The sequence below is a fragment of the Nymphaea colorata genome, chromosome 4, assembly GCF_008831285.2.
Source record: "Nymphaea colorata isolate Beijing-Zhang1983 chromosome 4, ASM883128v2, whole genome shotgun sequence".
Taxonomy (NCBI): Eukaryota; Viridiplantae; Streptophyta; class Magnoliopsida; order Nymphaeales; family Nymphaeaceae; genus Nymphaea; species Nymphaea colorata.
In genome coordinates, this window is record NC_045141.1 from 7,689,643 (window position 1) to 7,709,242 (window position 19,600).

The window sequence follows — 19,600 nt, forward strand, 5'->3', positions numbered from 1 at the left end:
ATGTTGAGATCCTTCAACCGTTTTTTTACTAATGTGCAGAAAACACATTAATTAGAAAAGATGGAGCACCAGCGGCACTTCAACAAGGCATCACAAAAGAAGGGGGGCGATATAGTATGACCATTTTCCGACACAAAAGGTGAGCGTCAAGAATTACTTGCTCTCAATGACACGAGCCCCACAGATCCAGTTTTTATTGATCATCAAACCAGTGGCAGAAATGATTCCTAGCTTTAGGGGACCTCATCAAAGTGTCAATGCGAAGATTCAGACCAATGGAGAACCGTTTAATAATACAAGCAACGCCCACAAGGAAAAATGGCCATTAATGACGCATTCCATTGGCCTCTAGAAAGATGGAGTGCTGATTTCATGGGCCCATTTACTAATGTAGTATATTGCATTAGTAAAAACATGGAACCTTGAGTCACTTTTACTGACGAGTCCTGACACATCATGGTTGGCAAACTTCCATGGTGCAGCGGTAGCACTTGGAGAGAAATAGAAGAGTACATCCATATAAACCCAGAGACCAGCTTCGCCTGGCATGAATAATTGACATGTGGTTACAATGTGTCAGCAAAAATTTCTTCACAAACGTGTTTTTGTTTCGCATCAGTGTTTGTAGCACCTTCACTACCACTTTTGCTCATTTGGTCAAAGTGTCCTGTAATGCATGCCCACAAACAGGGCTGCACAATGAATCGAGTCAAATTGGACTCAACTCAAACTCGCTCAAAAAGGCTGGACTATGTTGTCAAGCTCGAGTTTAAATTTATACTCAAAATGTTAAACGAGCCAAGCTCGAGTTGTAAAAACTCAACTTGGCTCGAGTATGTAAAATCGGTTCATCTTAGTTGAATTAGTTAAATGAGTTCATGAGTTAAAATAGTTTAAAAGAAATGGAACATGTTAACAGACACTTGAATGAGTTTAGCTTGAGCTTCGAGGTCAAGTCTTTTTAATTGAGTCAAGCTCGAGCGGCCCAGCTCACGCTCGACTCGTGTGAAGGCCTACGGCCACAAACTAGGTTGTATCTTAGTTAGAGTAAGTTCTCCCCTTTCCACGATTACAAAGTATGGTATTTATGTCTCCATCTTCAGCTCATTCAAGTTAAATTCCAACATAAAAAAAAGCGTCGACGTAGTTATTCGAATTAAAAAGCGTTAAAATATTGAAATCAAGAGCAAATGAAAAAGAAACAATGGCATCAATTTTGATGCGGATGAGATCCTTGTTAGGTACTGCAACCTACCCGTACAAGAAATTGTGCTGGCGATCTGGAATTCTGTATGACATTCTTTATTTATTTTCTTGCCCAATAAAGACCCTCAGAAGGAAACAGAGCTTCCTTTCCCTTTCCTTATTGGCGAAGAGGCCAGCGGCATCTACGCCTTTTGGCGGCTATGGGGCCACACTGCAGAGGCATCCAAGTCTTCGAGCTTCCATAGAAAAAGAAAAAGAGAAAGAGAAAGAGAATCGAAGAAGAAGGAGGAAGACGATCCTGAGGAAGAAGGATAGATAAGAGGAAAATGGTGATGCGCGATTCTTTCCTCCATGGCATCCTCCTCCTTTTCTCCTTCTTCGTTTTCTTTGCCCACCACGCCGGAGCAGATCAGGAAACAACTCCTCGATGCAAGGCGTGGCTAGTCCAGTCTATTCCCACCGACATGCCCCATCTCAAACATGTGCCAGGCGTCCTCTCCACTGGTGCTTCTCCTCAACTCCCTTCTCCGGTTCCCTATGGTTTTCTATTTTCCTGCCGACGTCCTCCGTGACGGTTGGAATGATGTTGTTGAGCAGAGGAGGTGTTCCGGTGGCTCGCCGGAAACGCAACGGAGAGATTGGACCTGATCGTGCAGTACTGGCAGCTGGTGGCCTCGCCGGAGAACCCGCTGTCCGGCGATTATGGCTACTCCAGCGAGGAAATGAAGACTTTTGGGGCTGACGCAGGCGCCGGCGTTTATCGGGCGATCGAAGATGCTGCTGATCGCAGCGTCTCCGTCAGGTACGATAGATAAACTTTGCACCTTTTCTTTTGCTTTTTTCCAAATCGCTCCTCGTTACTTGTTTTATTTTACCCTCTAAATTGTTCGGCATTATTTGTAGCTCCCAAAGGCACCTTTCTGTCCGTTTCTGGTGCTCAAAATATATTACTATTTCCCTCTCTCTCTTATGCTTATGGAGAACATAAAATTTAATACCACAATAAAATAACAAAACCTATCCCTAAGTTCTCTCTCTCTCTATGTCACATATATAAAGGTGCTATGTAGTGCATATGCACGTAATTTTACTCCCACTTGTATTAAAACGAACAATCGCAGGACTACTTTTAGAAAAACGCCTGGAAAGATCGTATCGACACATTGAAGACAGAAATGTCGACATAGAATGAACATGACGTAATAGAAATACGGCTCATACACACAAAACAAAGCCGAAAAATAAATAATATAAAAGAAGGGAACTTGAGCTCAGGTTGGACAATGTTCCATGTCGACATCAAGAATCAAGAAATAATGGAGGCCTTGGTGGCCCATGCCCACCTTGACGTGGCAGTGTGCCCACACGACGTCAAGAGATAAGATCTTGTTCGCTAGTGCATTTCTATATCGCCTTGCATTTCAGGGATATGAACGGTTTTTGAATTTCGATCGTTTTACCTTTTAGGAGTTTTGATCTGATTGGATCTTATGCAACCAAATTTGGATCTATACTCAGACTTAGGCTACATACTTCGAAATAGAATTTATGTTCGACCAGACATTCATGGGTCAGAATCTAAGTCACGTGTTTGCTCAACTATGAGAGCCACTCATTTTTGCTTATTATAAAAACACTATTAAAAGCCTAAGTGGGCCAGGAGCCTTTAACAGACCGTAAAAAATAAAAGAATATTGTTATTTACCTTTCATATATGATAAACGTGTTATATCATGTCTTAAATGATTCCAAAGAAGGGATATATAATTCAATCACCTCATTAAAAATGTTAGTTGGTCAAAATTTTCCATATTTTTTTCCATCACTTGTAACAAGAGGTGATTTCAGATCTGCAATTATAAAGTAAGACCCCTCCCATCTGACTTCAACGATTTGAAATCCTCCTTTGCACATAATGACCAAATCTGGTGTTTGTTTATGCTGTAAATTTCATACAGAAGGGATTTTAGATCAACCTCAAATCAAATATCCGAGGCTGTCAAACACATCACAAAGCACGGGACACAGAAAAAATTGTGTACGACCTTAAAATCCAAAACTGTGATCTAGCCTGCAGCAGCGGTAATATCCACGAAAGCAAACTTCAATAATGTATAATATCATCAAATGATCATTTTTCATCTATCAAAATGGAGACTGGGGGATCCAAGCCGTTGGTCTTTCTAGTAGCCTGAGTTATGTGTTTTTATTTTTTTAAAATAAGTGCGTGATTTTAAGTTTTACATATTTTACTATTGCAAATATCATTATAATATTACGAGAAATTAAGACAATTTTTGTATTCATGGCCATGGTCCCAGTTGTAGGAAATTAGAAGTTGATTGAATTTGGATTTTACCCAATTGTTATGCCCACTTATATCTAATTAAGCTATATAAAATTATCAGGTAATTGTATATGGCAAGCAACATGAAATTAAATTGAAGTGGGAAAACCTGCCTCACAAAATTGCAAGTGCGTGGCGTTAGTGCTTATGTAATAACACATGTATAATATAAACAAAAAAGAGTATAGGTGAAAATAATAGCACAAGAAATATAAATAAATAAAAACATCTTAATCATAGGTAGAGTAAGGTTACAAAGTATTAGGTGTATCATGTATGCTTATATTATATAAGATAACATGATTCGTGTTGTTAGAAAATAAAATGCGTGCAGAAAAAGCAAAGATAAAATAATGAAAATAATCCTCTACAAAGCAAACTAATTAATTGGATGTATGTTTCCTATTCTAAGTGGAACGAGATGAGACGGGAGCCCATAAGCTTCCCCTTCTTCGAAATAATTAAGCGCCAAACTTTTTCAGCTTTGTGTAGAAAGAAGATTCCTGTAAACTGTGTCACACGAGTAGGTGAATGAGCTTCGGAAGCAGTGTTGGGGATGGGTATATGATGCCTGTTGAGTCGTATTTGGGTCATACCGGATTAAAACCATAAATCGTAGACATTTAAAAGTTCAAAAGCAGACAGTAGACACTGGGCTGAACGAGTCTCTCCAATCAAATTTTTAGAGTTGTAACGCGTCAGACTGACAGGTAAAAGTCCAGTCAATAAACAGTGACACCATTCTTTACCCAAGTGTCCATACACGTCCTGAATACAAAATTTAAAAACTTCAAAAATTTATCCAAAGAATTTTAGTTTAATATATATAAAAAATTTAAAAATTTTTGTTAGTTTAGTCCCTGCCACAAAAAAATTTGTTTGCATTTTGGGTTACTCGCTCCCCACCCAATGAGCTGGTAAAAGGTCTATCAGTACTTTGATTCCCCGGATTTTAATCCTCTAAAATCTTTCACCACGGTTCAATCAAGAGAATGCAAACAAAGAAGCTGCACTTTATAGTCTATAAGGTGAGATTTTTGTTTTCTTTTTGAACCCAGCCGTTGCAACGTTCGATTGCAAAGGTGATTGAAGATCAGGTGTCCGATTTCGATTTCCTGACAATCAATCCTTTGCTCATTTGTCTGGAAACAAGGACTGATTTTTTAGAGGAGCTCAAATCCTTCGGCCAACTTGAACTCCGTCTATCACAGCTGTGCAATACAATGTATCGGGCAGATGTGATTGCCAATACATTACATCATGATGTGTGCTGCAAGATGAGACGGGAGGATTTCTTCATCTAAATCCACAAATTCAGTTTGCTATGCCAAAATACATCCTGTAAGATAAGGAAGGAACTGGTTTGCTCAGGTCATGCGGACACCTACGCTCTCGCGATTATAAAATAACAGAAAGTATTCATTGAAATAACTATAGAAAAAAGCTTCACCAAAAAAAGAAAAAGTCCTGGTCATATAAATTTCGCAGTTCAGGCGATTTGCAACCATGAGATTGCCAATAATTGTAGGTAGAGCAAAACGTACGCCACGGTTTCCAGTTTCCTACAATAACATAAGAAAAAAATATAAAAGGCTCCTAACTTTTGGGCAATAACAAATCACTGGTTAATTTTTTTAAGTTAACCAATAGATATTTAATTTTTGAGAGAAATTCTCAAAGAGCCGCCTACTAAGAAGAACGTTAATTTGATATAAAATAATAAAAGTACCTCTCATAAAAAACCATTCTTATTTTAGTCGAAGAAATATGTTTTTGTTTCAAGAGTGGTATTTTTAATTTATACCAAAAAATTAATAAATTTTTAGTAGGTGGCTTTTTTCGGAATTTTTATCAAAAGTTGCTCGTCTACATGTTAACTTGGGTGATTTGTTATTTGCCTAAAGGATATGGAAGCAATTGGTCACACATTTTCGATTATTGTTTGGGCAAATTAACATACTAAACTTCAAGAAAATGATCTAGAATTTTAAAAGAAAGCTGCATGAGTCCTGCTTCATGTTATTGATATTAAAATCTTTTAAATAGGATTGTGCAGCACTCTGGAGTTTATCCTGATTACTGCAATGAATCTTCCAAATTAGCCTATGGGAGGCCTAACGTGGAGAACGTTACACTACTCTTCGATGATTGGTGGGGATCTGGCATCGTGCATGCCAAAGTGTGGATAGCAGATGGCAAAGACATGTATATTGGGTCTGCCAACAATGACTGGAAGTCTCTTACTCAGGTATATTGATAAATTTTTGATTTGTTTAACAAGCTAGTTAGTTGAATCTTCCCTTTTTTATGGCTTCAATACTTTTGCCTGCTCTACTTGTACCTGCATATGTTCTTTTAGCTCTTTTAACCCATTGTTTACAGGTGAAGGAGGTCGGTGTTTATCTTGTAGATTGCCATCCGATAGCAAAGAAGGTTGAGGTCTACTTTCAGAACCTGATGAAACTTTCCTCCCTGAATTCTTCTACATACTCTAAAAGAATTTGGGACAGTGTGTGGCAAGTTCACAGAAACGTACCCTGCTGGTCACATTTTGTGAATGCTCGTGACAGGTGCAGGTATGTTATTCATGCGGATTTTGGTTGGTTAATTCATGCTGATTTCATATTATCATCTTTTTCTAAGGTGGGATGTGCCCACATTTCTGCTTGTAATTGTACTGATCAGATCGTAAATTTGAGGGATGTTGTTTTCTTTGTACTTATTGTGCTGATACCTTTGCTGAATGAATAATTTTTCGGTGGATTTTGTATTCCTTCTTGTGCTTCAGGTGTCTGTTTTTTGTTTCTGATTTTGCATTTCAGTTCTTTTGTGATCACATACACGTTTCTTTTTCCATAGCTTCTTTCTTTCAATAATAGTTCAGTTTCCTTACAGAAGAAAAAAAAATAAAACAATATGAGACATTCAATTCCCACGACATCAGTTTGCGTTCTAACAGAAATTGCATTTTTTTTCCTCTGAACGGGTGAAGATTGTGTTTAATAAAATCAATGGTAGGAGGTGCTAATTACGAAAGTATACACATAGCATGATTCTTCATAGTACAATCCCTAGCTGGTGGATTCGGCGCAAGCTATCTCTTTCCATTTCCAGTTTGCTTTTCAATGAAGATGCAGCACATGCACCAGCATATACCTTATATGTTGTCTATAAATATGGGTGTGTTAGCCTTTCTATGTATAAAATTGCACAAGCGATGCATCAGTTCAGGACAGTTATCAGCTTCTGTATTTTTTATTTAGCCCCTTGTGAAAAGACTATGCATGAAGATGTTCTATCTGTCGAACTTCCAATCCACGTACGCTATATTAAGTTGAATACCAAAAGCAATGTTGGAACTGGAGAAAACTTGAAGGTGTTTCTTTCACTTCTTCTATGCACAGTGCATTAAATTGCATGAAGTTTGCAATTAAGACTTTAGAAGATAAAATTTGAAATTTCTTTCCAAAATCCTGTCCACGTGGGTGCAATCTCCATCACTCAACACTGAGAAAATCCATTCTCAGTTTGTTTGATTTGGTTATGTAGAAAAGATTTGTAACATAATAGGAAGAATTGAATGGCTAGGAGACTAGCAATTCACACTTGTATGTCTTATACAAATATTGATTTTTAACTTTACTAGCCTTAATTGAAGGACAGGTCACCTCTCCCTGGACTTGTGGAGACACCCCATGTTATTGGCTATCCAGCCCTAGAAAATCCGTACATGTTTGATGTGCCAATGAACATGCCTGACTACAACCATAACATCTGTGGCAACCATCGAAGCTATGTATCATTTTCACCTCCGGAGGTAAAAGTTGATCCTTTAGTCTCTCATTTTGTGTTGCTTTCCTATATGATAACCTTGTTAATAGAATGTTATGTTTACAAATATAACCAACACATTTCCTTGTTACATGCACCAATAGTATGCATATATAACATCATAGTCATTGAATATATGTCAACCAAGACTTTATTTAGTTTCATAAACTGAAACAAATTCTTCTATCCTTTCGGTCCTTTGGTTTTATCAGCTCCTCATGATTCTTACTGTGCTAGTAGAATGAGGAGCAGTAAGGACTGTGTATGCTTGTGTAGACTTGCTTGTTGGGACTTCAGTTCTCTTAACATTCTCTCTCACTATCAGAACCCGAAGCCTATTTTTAACCTATTTTACTTACGTAGAATATGAAGAAATTTAACTGCACTGCAGTGCAGCAAGTGTGTGCTAAAATTCAGCTGCTTATTTGATAGTACACACACACACACACACACACATATGAAGTGATTGAACATGTGCCTCAAATTTGATGTGTCCTGTATTCCCCATGTAAAGACCATCTGATCAAATAATAGGATGGGGAATGTAACTTAATAATGTATTGACCTACATAGTTTGTTTAACAAAGGATTCACAATGAAGGATTGAAAATCAATGTTTTTTTTCACAAAAAGAAGATAAAAAGCATAAGTAATAAATTTTGACAAAAACCTTCTCTCCATCTCTTCCTCTCTATATGTACATATAGGAGGATTCAGATCTGCTGGATGCTGGATGTTGCCCGTTGGTTAAAATTTAAAAATTCAACGTTGAAAGCACCATAAACTACTGCTAGAGCATCATGAATTGTTGATGCAACACAAACCATCGTAATGTTCCTGTAGCTACTGTTTTTTAGCAGCTTTAAATAGGAAAAGCTTATAAACCATCTCAAGGTGTGTAAGGAAGGGTGCTTGAGTTTATACAATGAAGAACAGATAGAATGGAGCACAATACACCTGGTCTTCATAACTTCAGGCATGACAATCCCAAATGCCTTCATAACTTTACTCATCATTGGTAAAAGGTGATGGAAAGCCAAATGGGTGGATCATGGACTGTATAGGCATGGAAGGCAGAGTGTTTCTAAACCATCTTATTTATATTGGCTTGGAATTGTGGATAGAAGATCACTCTTAAATCGATATTCCATTTTTAATGTTGATAGATTGTGTGTTTCGGGTCCGGATCCATACCCGACCCGCCTTGTAGCCCGTTTTGGGCTCTACTTAAGTCATGTAACCCTAATCCTTAAGTGTTAATGATAATCTTAAGAGAGAGAGAGTCTGGCTGCTAGTGGGCACCAACTCCTCCTCATTCGTGGTCTTTCCTCCCTCGTGTTGAGGGTTTTCCACGTTACATCGTGATCATTGTTTCTCTTCGTCTTCTTCTTGTTCGTATTTCTACATGGTATCAGAGCCGTGAAGTTCCGGCGTTTCTGGTTTGCCTTTTGCCCGTGTTGGAGGAGGATTCGCCCGGCACTGTTCATTGTCTCGCCCGACACTGTTCATTGTCTCGCCCGACACTGTTCATCGCCCGTGCCCGACGCTCGTGCCCGAGCTTCGTCTGTCACCCCGCCGCCGTCTCCGCCCAGTGCCGCTCAGGATTCCGCCGTCTCCGCCTAGCGACGACCGGCCCAGCGACGCCCTGATCAGCGCCGTTCCTGTTTAGCTGCTTCCGCCCAGCGTCGGCCTGCCCAGCGCCTCTGCCCAGCGCCGCTCCCTCGTTTTTTTTTTCTCCGGCGCTGCCTCTCTGTTGCTGTCTCTTCCGCCGGTGAGGTTTACGCGTTCTCCGTTTTGTCCGTTGCCTGCTCTCTGCCTTTTTTTGGTGTTGTATTGTGCTGTTGCTCCCTGCTGCCCTTGCTGCCTACTGGGCTTCACCCGTAGCTAGACTGGTCTGTGATTATGGCAGCCTCTTCCTCGTCAACCGTCAACACCAATCCCACTGAAATAGGGGCTTTTAGAACTGAGAATGTTCCCATGCAGGTCATCACTCTTCGCCTCACCAAGGAGAATTATTTCTCGTAGTCGCCTGCTATGACTATGGGGATTGCTGGCCGTGGTCGCATGGCCTATATTGATGGGAGCAACCCCGAACCAGCAAGAACAAGTGATGTGTGGCATACTTGGTTTCTTGAGGATAATCAAGTGAAAACTTGGATTGTCAATTCCGTTTCCACCGATATTCAGCCCCTTATCCTTCGGAAGAAGACTGCTAGAGACATGTGGGTGGTCCTCGAGCAAATGTATGGCCAAAAGAAGACCGCAATTCGTACTTACCAAGTAATGAAGACAGTCTATGGCATTCGACAAGGGAACTCGTCTGTTGCAGAGTACTATGGGGCTTTGAAAGCCAAGTGGGAAGAGCTTGACTATCATTCTGATATTCCTTGGCATTGTCCCCATGATCAGGCGCTCTATGTTGCTCATGAATGGGAAAACAGGGTGTTCCTCTTTTTAACAGGTTTAAATGATGAGTTCGAAGGTGTTCGAAGCCAGATTCTGAATTCAGGGGAGGTGTCCAGTATTGAAGATGTGTACTCCTGTGTTGAAGCGGAAGAACAGAGGAGGCTTGTTACAAAAGAAGGGAAGAGGGAACTTGTGCCCTATAACGAGAGATCCGCTCTCGTGAGTCGTGGTCCTGGCGGCCCGTCTAGATCCCTTCGCCGGTGCACTCACTGCAAGAAGACAGGTCACACTGTGGATTATTGTTGGGATCTTCATCCAGAAAAGAAGGGAAACAAAGGGAGATCTTCGATTGGGAGAACGCCTGTGTCTGAGGTGCAAGCATCCAGTGGAGAAAAAGTCTTTATTTCTGCTGACCAGCTTCGTGAACTAAGGGCATATTTGGGCAGGATCGATGTCAACAAGATTGAGACCTCAAAGGAAACTACAACTAATCATGCTCTTGCGGTTATTGGAAATCAAGGTAACTCTTCTGTGGGGGAATGGATTGTCGATAGTGGTGCTACTCATCACATGACAGGTAATCCAAAATTGTTTCATGAGTATAAGTTGTCCTCGGGAAAGGAACGTGTTTCTCTTGCAGATGGTTCCTCTACCTGTGTGGCAGGCGAAGGCACTCTGCCCTTGTTGGACAAATTTCATGTGCAGGGCTCTTTACATGTTCCCCAGTTTCCTTTAAATCTCTTATCAGTCAGTAGACTTACTAAAGAATTGAATTGTGAACTTATATTCTCTGCCGATCGTTGTGTTTTGCAGGACTTGGTGACAGGGAAGAGGATTGGGATTGGTTTAGCTTCTGATCGATTATATCGTCTTCCCATACGTGTGGCCACTGCTCTGTTGACAGTGATCCACAAGACAGATAAGAGAAGAGAAGATTGTCTTCAGTCTTTTATGTACTGGCATGAACGTTTTGGGCATTTACCTTTTGGGATTTTGAAACATTTATTTCCAGACTTGTGTTCCTCCTTTGATTTGTCTTTCATTTCTTGTGATGTTTGTCAGTTTGCCAAACATGTGAGGGCTTCGTACCCTCTTTCTTCTAGTTGTGCTAATGAAGCTTTTTCCCTGATTCACTCTGATGTATGGGGACCTTCGGGCATTCATACCCGTCAAGGTTTACAGTATTTTATCACTTTCATTGATGATTTCTCTCGTGCTACATTTATATACTTGTTAAAAGACCGCAGCGAGGTTCCTCGCATCATAGAGACATTTATTCTTCTTGTGCATACCCAGTATGGTGCGAATGTTAAAACTTTCAGGTCCGATAATGCCCGTGAGTACATGTGTCAGCCTGTTGAGGAGTTTCTTAGACAACGGGAGATTGTTCACGAGACATCCTGTAGTTACACCCCCCTCAAAATGGGGTAGCTGAAAGGAAAAATCGTCAACTTCTTAATGTCACCAGGGCTCTTTTGTTTCAGAGAAATCTTCCTAAACACTATTGGGGTGATGCAGTTCTTACTAGTGCCTATCTTATTAACCGCATGCCCAGTCGTGTTTTGAATGGTAGGACTCCCCACTCGTTGCTTCCTGGCAGTCGTCCACCATTTTCTCTTCCTCCTCGTGTTTTTGGTTGTGTATGTTTTATCCATGATCACAGTCCAAATGTCAAGAAACTTGATCCTAGGTCTATCAAAGGTGTCTTTGTTGGATACTCCCCTACGCAAAAAAGATACAAATGTATTGATCCTATTACTGGTCGAGCTTATGTTACGAGAGATGTTACCTTCTTGGAACATGCCTCTTACTTTGGTGCGAATCCTCTTCAGGGGGAGCAGTTTGTGGGCAGGGAAGAGTATTCTCAGAGACAGGAACTTCAGTTTATAGATTTTTTGGACTACAAGAAAGCAGAATCACTTAATACTGTTGATGTGCCTGAGAAGGAGGAAAGGGGTGACAATAGCATTGAGAAGGAAGGCCCTCAGTTGTTTGGACAGTTCTACTCTAGACGAGGTACTCAGACAGAGATGATGACTTGTGATGCTAGATCTACTTCCAATCCCAATGCCACTCCTTCCCTGGATGAACCAAGTCCTACCGAGGAGACCGTGGAGACTCATGATGAGGTTGAAAAGAAGAATGACGATCTTCCCATTGCCCTGAGAAAGGGTGTCAGGTCATGTACTCAACACCCCATTGGTAATTTTGTTTCTTATTCCAGACTTGGGAAAGATTACAAGTGCTTTGTTTCTACTCTTTCTTTGGCTGTGATTCCCAGGACTGTCGCTGAAGCTCAAAGTGACTCCAAGTGGGCTGATGCAATGAAAGAAGAAATAGATGCCCTAAGAAGAAACTTGACATGGGAAGTGGTGAAGATTCCTAAAGCCGCTCACCTAGTTGGATCCAAATGGGTGTATACCATCAAGTACAAACCAGATGGAAGTGTTGAAAGATATAAAGCTCGACTTGTGGCCAAGGGGTTTAGCCAGAAATATGGAATTGATTACTTGGAAACCTTTGCTCCTGTTGCGAAAATGAAGACTGTGAGGGTGGTTATATCCCTAGCTGTGATGAAGGAGTGAAAGATGTATCAACTGGATGTTAAGAATGAATTCCTCAATGGTGACCTCGAAAAAGAAGTATATATGCATATGCCTCCAGGATATGAAGAACCAGAAAAGTGTTGTAAGCTGAAAAAGGCCTTGTATGGCCTTAAGCAATCGCCCAGAGCGTGGTTTGAACGACTGAGAAGAGTGATGATACGTCATGGATACAAGCAAGGAAATGGAGATCACACTCTGTTTGTGAAGAAGAAGGAGAGCAGGGTTACTCTCCTGCTCGTCTACGTAGATGACATGATTGTTACTGGAGATGATGAGGAGGAGATTATCAAGCTAAAAGGGTTACTGGCTACAGAATTCGACCTCAAAGATCTTGGCAAGCTAAGGTATTTTCTTGGTATGGAGGTTGCTAGGTCTAGTACTAGTCTTGTACTAAACCAAAGGAAATATACATTAGATCTGCTGGAAGAAACTGGTAAATTGGGATGTAGACCTACTCCTACCCCTTTTGACACTGGGCACAAGTTGAGTCTTAGAGATGGAGAGCCTCTCTGTGAAGAAGACAAGGGAAGATATCAACGTTTGGTTGGGAAGTTAATTTATCTTACCCTCACGAGACCTGATATCACCTTTGCGGTGAATGTTTTGAGCCAATTCATGCATGCGCCAACCGATGCACATCTGAAGGCTGTGGACAGAGTGCTATGCTACCTGAAGAAAAATCCTGGCAAGGGACTCCTGTATGTGAAACAAGAGACTGTGGAAATCGAGGGCTATTCTGATGCGGATTGGGCAGGTTGTGGTGATACCAGACGATCCACTACAGGGTACTGTGTCTACTTGGGAGGAAACCTTGTTGTATGGAGGAGCAAGAGACAGGATGTTTGCTCTAGATCCAGTGCAGAGGCAGAATATAGGGCAGTTGCTATGGGAGTGTCAGAGTTATTATGGTTGAAGATATTGTTGACTGACATTGGAATAGAGATTGAAGGACCTATGAAGATGTACTGTGATAACAAGTCTGCAATCAACTTAGCCAACAATCCTGTTCTTCACGACAGAACAAAACATGTTGAAATTGATCGTCACTTCATTCGGGAAAGAATTGATGCGAAAGAGTTGATCTTACCTTACATGAAGTCTGAAGACCAAACTGCTGATGTTCTGACGAAAGCTCTTCCTTCAGCTTCATTTGAGAGGAATGTATCCAAGTTGGGCATGTTTGATATGTATGCCCAACTTGAGGGGGAGTGTTGATAGATTGTGTGTTTCGGGTCCGGATCCATACCTGACCCGCCTTGTAGCCCGTTTTGGGCTCTACTTAAGTCATGTAACCCTAATCCTTAAGTGTTAATGATAATCTTAAGAGAGAGAGAGTCTGGCTGCTAGTGGGCACCAACTCCTCCTCATTCGTGGTTTTTCCTCCCTCGTGTTGAGGTTTTTCCACGTTACATCGTGATCATTGTTTCTCTTCGTCTTCTTCTTGTTCGTATTTCTACAATTAATATGAACAAATGTGTATACACATCTTATATATTTAACATAGCATATCATATAAACTAAGAGGAACAGATGCACTGGGTAAGAGGGGAATGCGAGGGCCATACATTGGAGATTATGGATCAAGTCTTAATCTAGTCATTCTGTTGCTTAGGCATTTCCATGGCTTGTTATCTTAGTAAGATGCTGATCGAAGCTCACCCTCAATTAAAAAAGAAAAAGGAAAACAAAGGGAAAAAAAAGGTGTGCATCAGTGGGAAAGCAAATTTTATCTAAAATTCACCATGTCCTGGTGATCTATATTCGTGAACACCACTTCGTGTCCAAGAATTATGCAAAAATACAGTACGCATAAGGTTGTGGGCATGTACAGCCTCCCATTTGCCATGAAAGACTGACTATATCTTGAAAAACAAAAGCAACTTTTAATCAAGAAGGTTTCAAGTATTTGTTTTTCCAAGCATTCATAGCTAGCAGCAGTACATTGCCAGTATCAGTTGCCACAAAGTTATAACATAGATCAAGTGTCCAAAATGAGAAATATGCTATTGTCACAATATTGTTGTACTATAGATAAAGTTCTCAAACTGATGTATGCACCACCGTAAATGATTATATGTAATGATTTTTCTATCTTCTATTTTTAAATTTTGTTTTGGCTTTCGATGTTAAAATGTCAGTAGTGTGCCTTTTCTTTGTCTTTTATGATTAATTGATTGCTCCTTTGCTAATTGGTTTAATTTGATGGGCATCGCAGTACTTATATGGTGAGATTCAATCCCAAATGTTATCTTGATTTGCACTTGTTGATGAGTGATCAGCGTCAATCTTATTTTAACACCATGGTTCACGTGAATCCACAATGTTCTGTCAAATCTGAACCCTCCATCAACTTGCAGTTTCCTTTTCATAAAATATCAGTTGTGAAATGTATATACACATAATTTTGTCCATCCATCCCTAATCACCACTTGCATATTCTTGTAAACTGTCCCACATGGTGTGCTTTTTGCTTCAGCTTTCATTTGGGAAGTTCCAGTCTGATGAACAAGCATGGAGTGACACAATTAAATCTGCACGCTATAAAGGAACTGTTAGAATTAGTACGATGGACTGGCTTGGTCAGTCACAGTATGTAAAACAGCCTATTTACTGGTCATCACTTGCATCTGCAATATCAGAGGTAAGTATCTTCTTTTACTTCAAGGACATCATTTGTTTCAGTACCTGGGAGATGCATGGAGAATGTTACTAAAATAATGCTTTTCGTCATGTTGCTTTGTGCAAAACCTCATCACCTAAGATTCATGGTCAGAACTTGTATTGGACCTTAAATTACACATGGATTAATTAAAGCTATTATTAGAGTGACCCTGTTTTCTACCACAAAACTAATGAACTACTTGGTGTTGTTTCATTTCAATTTCCATTTAGAATAGACAATAGCATAGCTGAGGATGAAACTTCATTCTTAAGTAATGTGTTCCAAAATGTTGGAGGTGGATTGAATACTTGAAACCCAACCATGTTAGTTGCTAGAAGAAAATCAATTCTTGTTTTTTCTAGGCATGAAATTTGCCTACTTATGATCTAGGGTGAAATACATGTTTTGAAATTCTGCCTGAAAAATGTAAGCAAAAATGTGCTGGAGGGCTCTCTTCCAAAAGCCTGCGACTGCTTATGATAATTAGTCCTCTTGGACAAACCACACAATGTGTGGGAATAATCAGTCTAAGAGACCAATTGCTGGACTTTTCTTGTCTCTTTGCTTGCATAAGGTAGATGGTGGATCCCCTGTAAGACTCTTGAGTGGGTCTCACCATTGTCTGAATACTCTGAACACAACAATATTGAATTCAAGAAACTACTAAGAAAATAATGCTCAGGCAGATCCATAAACCAGTTAGAGGCCAATATGGGTCTAGTGATAGTTCTGCAATTTGGTACAAGGTCCAATTCAAACAACTCCAAAGTCCAAACTAGTCCTTTCGATGCATGCAGTAAACATTCATTAAGAAAAGGAGAAAAGGAAAAGGAAAAGGAAAATGAAAAGAAAGCTTTATATGCTGCCCATGTCTCACTTCTTGGTGAAATCGCTTGGAGAAGCCAAAGTCTCAAACTCCATCCTATGTAGACCAAAGTCTTTGCCTTGATTTATTAAGCTTTCATGGTTGTTTGCTCCCTTGTGCCCCTTTTTGAGGCCTCAAGCTCCCAAATCTTGTTCAAAGAGCTTTCGCTACATTATCATGCATATCTAGAGTTATGTGACAGAGGTACGTGAGATTACCCCATGTACCCATTCCGATACGCTGGTACGAGGAACTGGGTACGGCGAGAGTGTTGGGTAAGGGTTGGATCAGGTTTGGGTAAGATCAGCCAGAAGAAAAAAGTGATGCTGCTGATCAGCCAAGCTTATGCGCAAGCCTAAATAAAGAGTGATTGCCTGATCGTGATCAGTTTTCGCACTTTTCCATAACAGCTGATTGCTTATTGTTTGACTCTTTGAATTTTCTGTTCATGATATATTTTTGTTTTGCATCTTTTTATTGTTTTGTTTGTAGATTTTTTAATGGGATTACACTTACGAGCAACTAATGTTTTTTTCTTTTTTTCTCATTTTATCATTTTTGAGAATTTAAAAATTTGCCATACCCACAATTTCAGAATGGCCGTATCGCCGTATTCGTACCTGCACCCATGTGACATAGATCTAGAGCCAACAGTTAATTTTATCAAGAAAGGGTTATTTGCCAGACTTTTTTGTCTTTTAACAAAAAAATGTTATATCTGGAGGCAGCTGTGATGGACCATTGAAATCCCTTCATAAAATCTCTGTAGTCACCCGTCCACCTTCAAGTCTTCAACTAGAGGTAGAGGGAAGCATCTCAATTTACAGATTGGATCCCCGTATATCTGTTAATTCCTTGTCAGAGTATGGATACTCAATTTCTTTGGATACTTGGGTACTTGCCACCACATTCATTTCCGAATTTGTGTTCACCCTCTTTGACGGAAGATACATTAAAACAGGTGGTCTTCTCGAAGCATGCAAGAGTGAAAATTCTGGTGGCATATTGGGCACACAACATTGACAGCACTGATCAGTATTTGAAGTCCCTCCTCTACACTAACACTCTATGTGAGTCTTCAAGATACAACCGATGCACAGGTAAAGTTGAGATAAAGTACTACAAGGTGCCTGGGTTCAACATGACTGGAGCTGCAGTTAATAAAGGACAAAAGACAGCAAACATTTATCCAGCTTACTCCAGAGTAAACCATGGAAAATACGCAGTCAGTGACGTTCGTGCTCATATTGGGACCAGCAACCTGTTATGGGACTATTTTTTCACGACAGCAGGTGTGAGCTTTGGCACTTATCATCCTGCCATCGTTTCTCAGCTGCAAGAGATCTTTGATGCGGACTGGGATTCACCATATTCTGTTCCAGTTGAGCCATTAGCCAGGCCATGGAGGACAGAAAAATAAACACGCCACACATTTTTCAATAACAGATGACTAAAAAATGATCCTTTTCTCTGTTTCAGTTGATTTTCTAGTTGTGGCAGGAAGGGTGAAGCTGTCATGGTTCAATCATCGTATCGTCATTCACTGTTCAATTTATGCGTATCTTGTTTTCTCGTTTCAGGCTTATTGTTCGTTCTGAAGCCATTTGTACTGATGGGGAGCCCTTTCATGTCACAAGGAAACATAATTTTTTTTTACATAATTACTGGCAACACCAATGATTTAGTTCTTGAATTTACCATTGCCAATTTAATGTTTTCCTATGGATAATCAATTTGCATAAATGTCTATTCTTTTCATTTTGCATTTTGTAACATGTGACATTGCTTCACCTCTAAATTGACGCACGGTGTCCATGATTGGTAGTCGCCAGCTCTCTCCTATCAGTAAAAGAACCAAGAGACGAAAACCTCCAGTTTCGGGGATTCAAATTTAGACTTGGCCACCAAATTCTGAGCTGTCTAGTGGCCATCCAGAAATTTTGAATACTTTTCCACAATCTAACCCTATAGATGAGGTTAGAATGTCCAAGAATTAACGTCTGTTAGAAGAAAACTTAAATACCTGTCCTGGATTGTAGATTGGGTTTCATAACTCCAAAAAAGCTTACAAACATGATTTGTGAACATTTGTAAAATTCTATATCTGCTCCATTGGCTTTTAAGATATTTCTGAATCCTATATGTTACTGGGTAATCGAGGAGATAGGTAGTGTCGAATTTCTGCGAAAACCTATAATAATCCGTAAAATTCTTAATTATTTATCCCGAAGTTAGGATGGCCACAGGCCCACATTTTTGCACATCACTCTGTAACCTGGTTTAAAAGGGGACCTTTCTCTTAATTCATTTTTCTCAAAGGTGGCACTGGGAGAAAATGGTTTAGAAGGATGAAGAAAGATAATACAGAGACTCTTATGTACAAAATTCTGTGTCTACCTAATTGTTGTGGTCGCCGTGGTGGTTGTGGCTATGAAGTTGTCAGGATGAGATGACTCTGTCCAGATTTGAGGTGGTGTTATTAAGTCATACCTCCAGAGAAACTATTTCTTCTCATGGGACCATGTAGCTTCAGCCTTCCTACAAATCTTTGCCAAATTTTGGGAATGATGTTGGTAAAGAATTGATGTGAAAAGTTAAAATTTTAAACTCTCAATGTAAATCATTGTGATACAACATGGCTTTTCAGAGATTGATTACTTTGCTGGTAATAAATGTAAATTTGTTGCTAGGATAGTGTAACCATCCTTAAGTTAGAACCACTATAACATGCTTATCGTAGTTGAGAAAATTGTTATTGTTAGGTATAAGTCATTTATTTGGATAGAATATTCCAAATCATTGCCTTTCTAACATATATATTACTGGGGTTTCAATGCAACTTATTATTGTGATAAACTTGATTTTATAGGAGTTTAAACGTTTGATGATATCGAATATAAAATTCGTTGCTATGATAGTGTCTCATTAATTTGTCTGGGATGCTATAGTAAATTGCTATCATTAGGTTAAAAATTATTGTTGATTTTATATATAACTTGGTTAGTGTAGTGCTGCTATTAAGTGTAAAACATTCCATTTATAAAGAATCTCCCACTTCAAATACATTGCCGCTTAATATAGCATGTGCGATTCATATGAAATGATCAATTGCACACACACACACACACACACACACACACACACACACACATATATGTGTATATATATATATATATATATATATAAACTTGTTATAAATCATGTGTGTGGTTGCACGCACAAATAGAATGGTTGTGATGTAGATAATACATCACGACATAGGTGCCATGCATCATTGTGCTATAAACTAGCTGTAAGCACCTGCCTCAGCTGGTGGCATGGTATGGCCAAGCAGAAAGCTTGGGCTAGGGCTGCTATGTTTGGCAATGGCTCGGCTGGCCAGGACCATGGCAAGGCACGACCAAGGCTAGATGCCTATACATGGCCAGAACCAGGGCCTGATATACCCAGTACCATGAGTTGATGTGGCTTACGCAAACAGCTGGTCTGCTAAGGCTTTTGGTCAGGCACAGGTCAGCAGTACCCAGAGACATCGGCCTAGCACAAGACTGGCATGGCCAATGCCACGATCGGAGCGTACTTGGTCAAACGAAGGAGATGGCTTGGCAAGAAGGCAGTAGGGCTTGATCATGTGGCTTGAACAATCTCATGGTAGACCAAGTCACTTTATGCTTTTG

General features: G+C 40.0%; 1 protein-coding gene across 2 annotated transcripts; it reads left to right on the top strand.

The window, feature by feature from the left end:
- Window positions 1–1,247: 1,247 nt before the first annotated feature.
- Window positions 1,248–17,666, top strand: LOC116252932 (uncharacterized). Of its 2 annotated transcripts, XM_031627567.2 has the most exons (7): window positions 1,254–1,710; window positions 1,804–2,008; window positions 5,600–5,801; window positions 5,936–6,129; window positions 7,217–7,370; window positions 14,873–15,037; window positions 16,885–17,666. In XM_031627567.2, exons 1-7 carry the CDS (start codon window positions 1,533–1,535, stop codon window positions 17,341–17,343), a joined length of 1,557 nt encoding a protein of 518 aa, XP_031483427.1. In that variant the 5' UTR covers window positions 1,254–1,532; the 3' UTR covers window positions 17,344–17,666. The 2 variants fall into 2 exon arrangements, with proteins under 2 accessions (XP_031483428.1, XP_031483427.1); XM_031627568.2 differs by lacking the exon at window positions 14,873–15,037 and having other exon boundaries at window positions 1,248–1,710.
- The last annotated feature ends 1,934 nt before the right edge of the window (window positions 17,667–19,600 follow it).

What these genes read in the sequence shown, in the direction of transcription:
- LOC116252932 (XM_031627567.2), top strand. Translation starts at nt 1,533, where the DNA reads ATGGTGATGCGCGATTCTTTCCTCCATGGCATCCTCCTCCTTTTCTCC. An exon ending in GATCGCAGCGTCTCCGTCAG is followed by an intron (nt 2,009 to 5,599) that starts GTACGATAGATA and finishes TCTTTTAAATAG; the next exon opens with GATTGTGCAGCACTCTGGAG. An exon ending in AATGCTCGTGACAGGTGCAG is followed by an intron (nt 6,130 to 7,216) that starts GTATGTTATTCA and finishes ATTGAAGGACAG; the next exon opens with GTCACCTCTCCCTGGACTTG.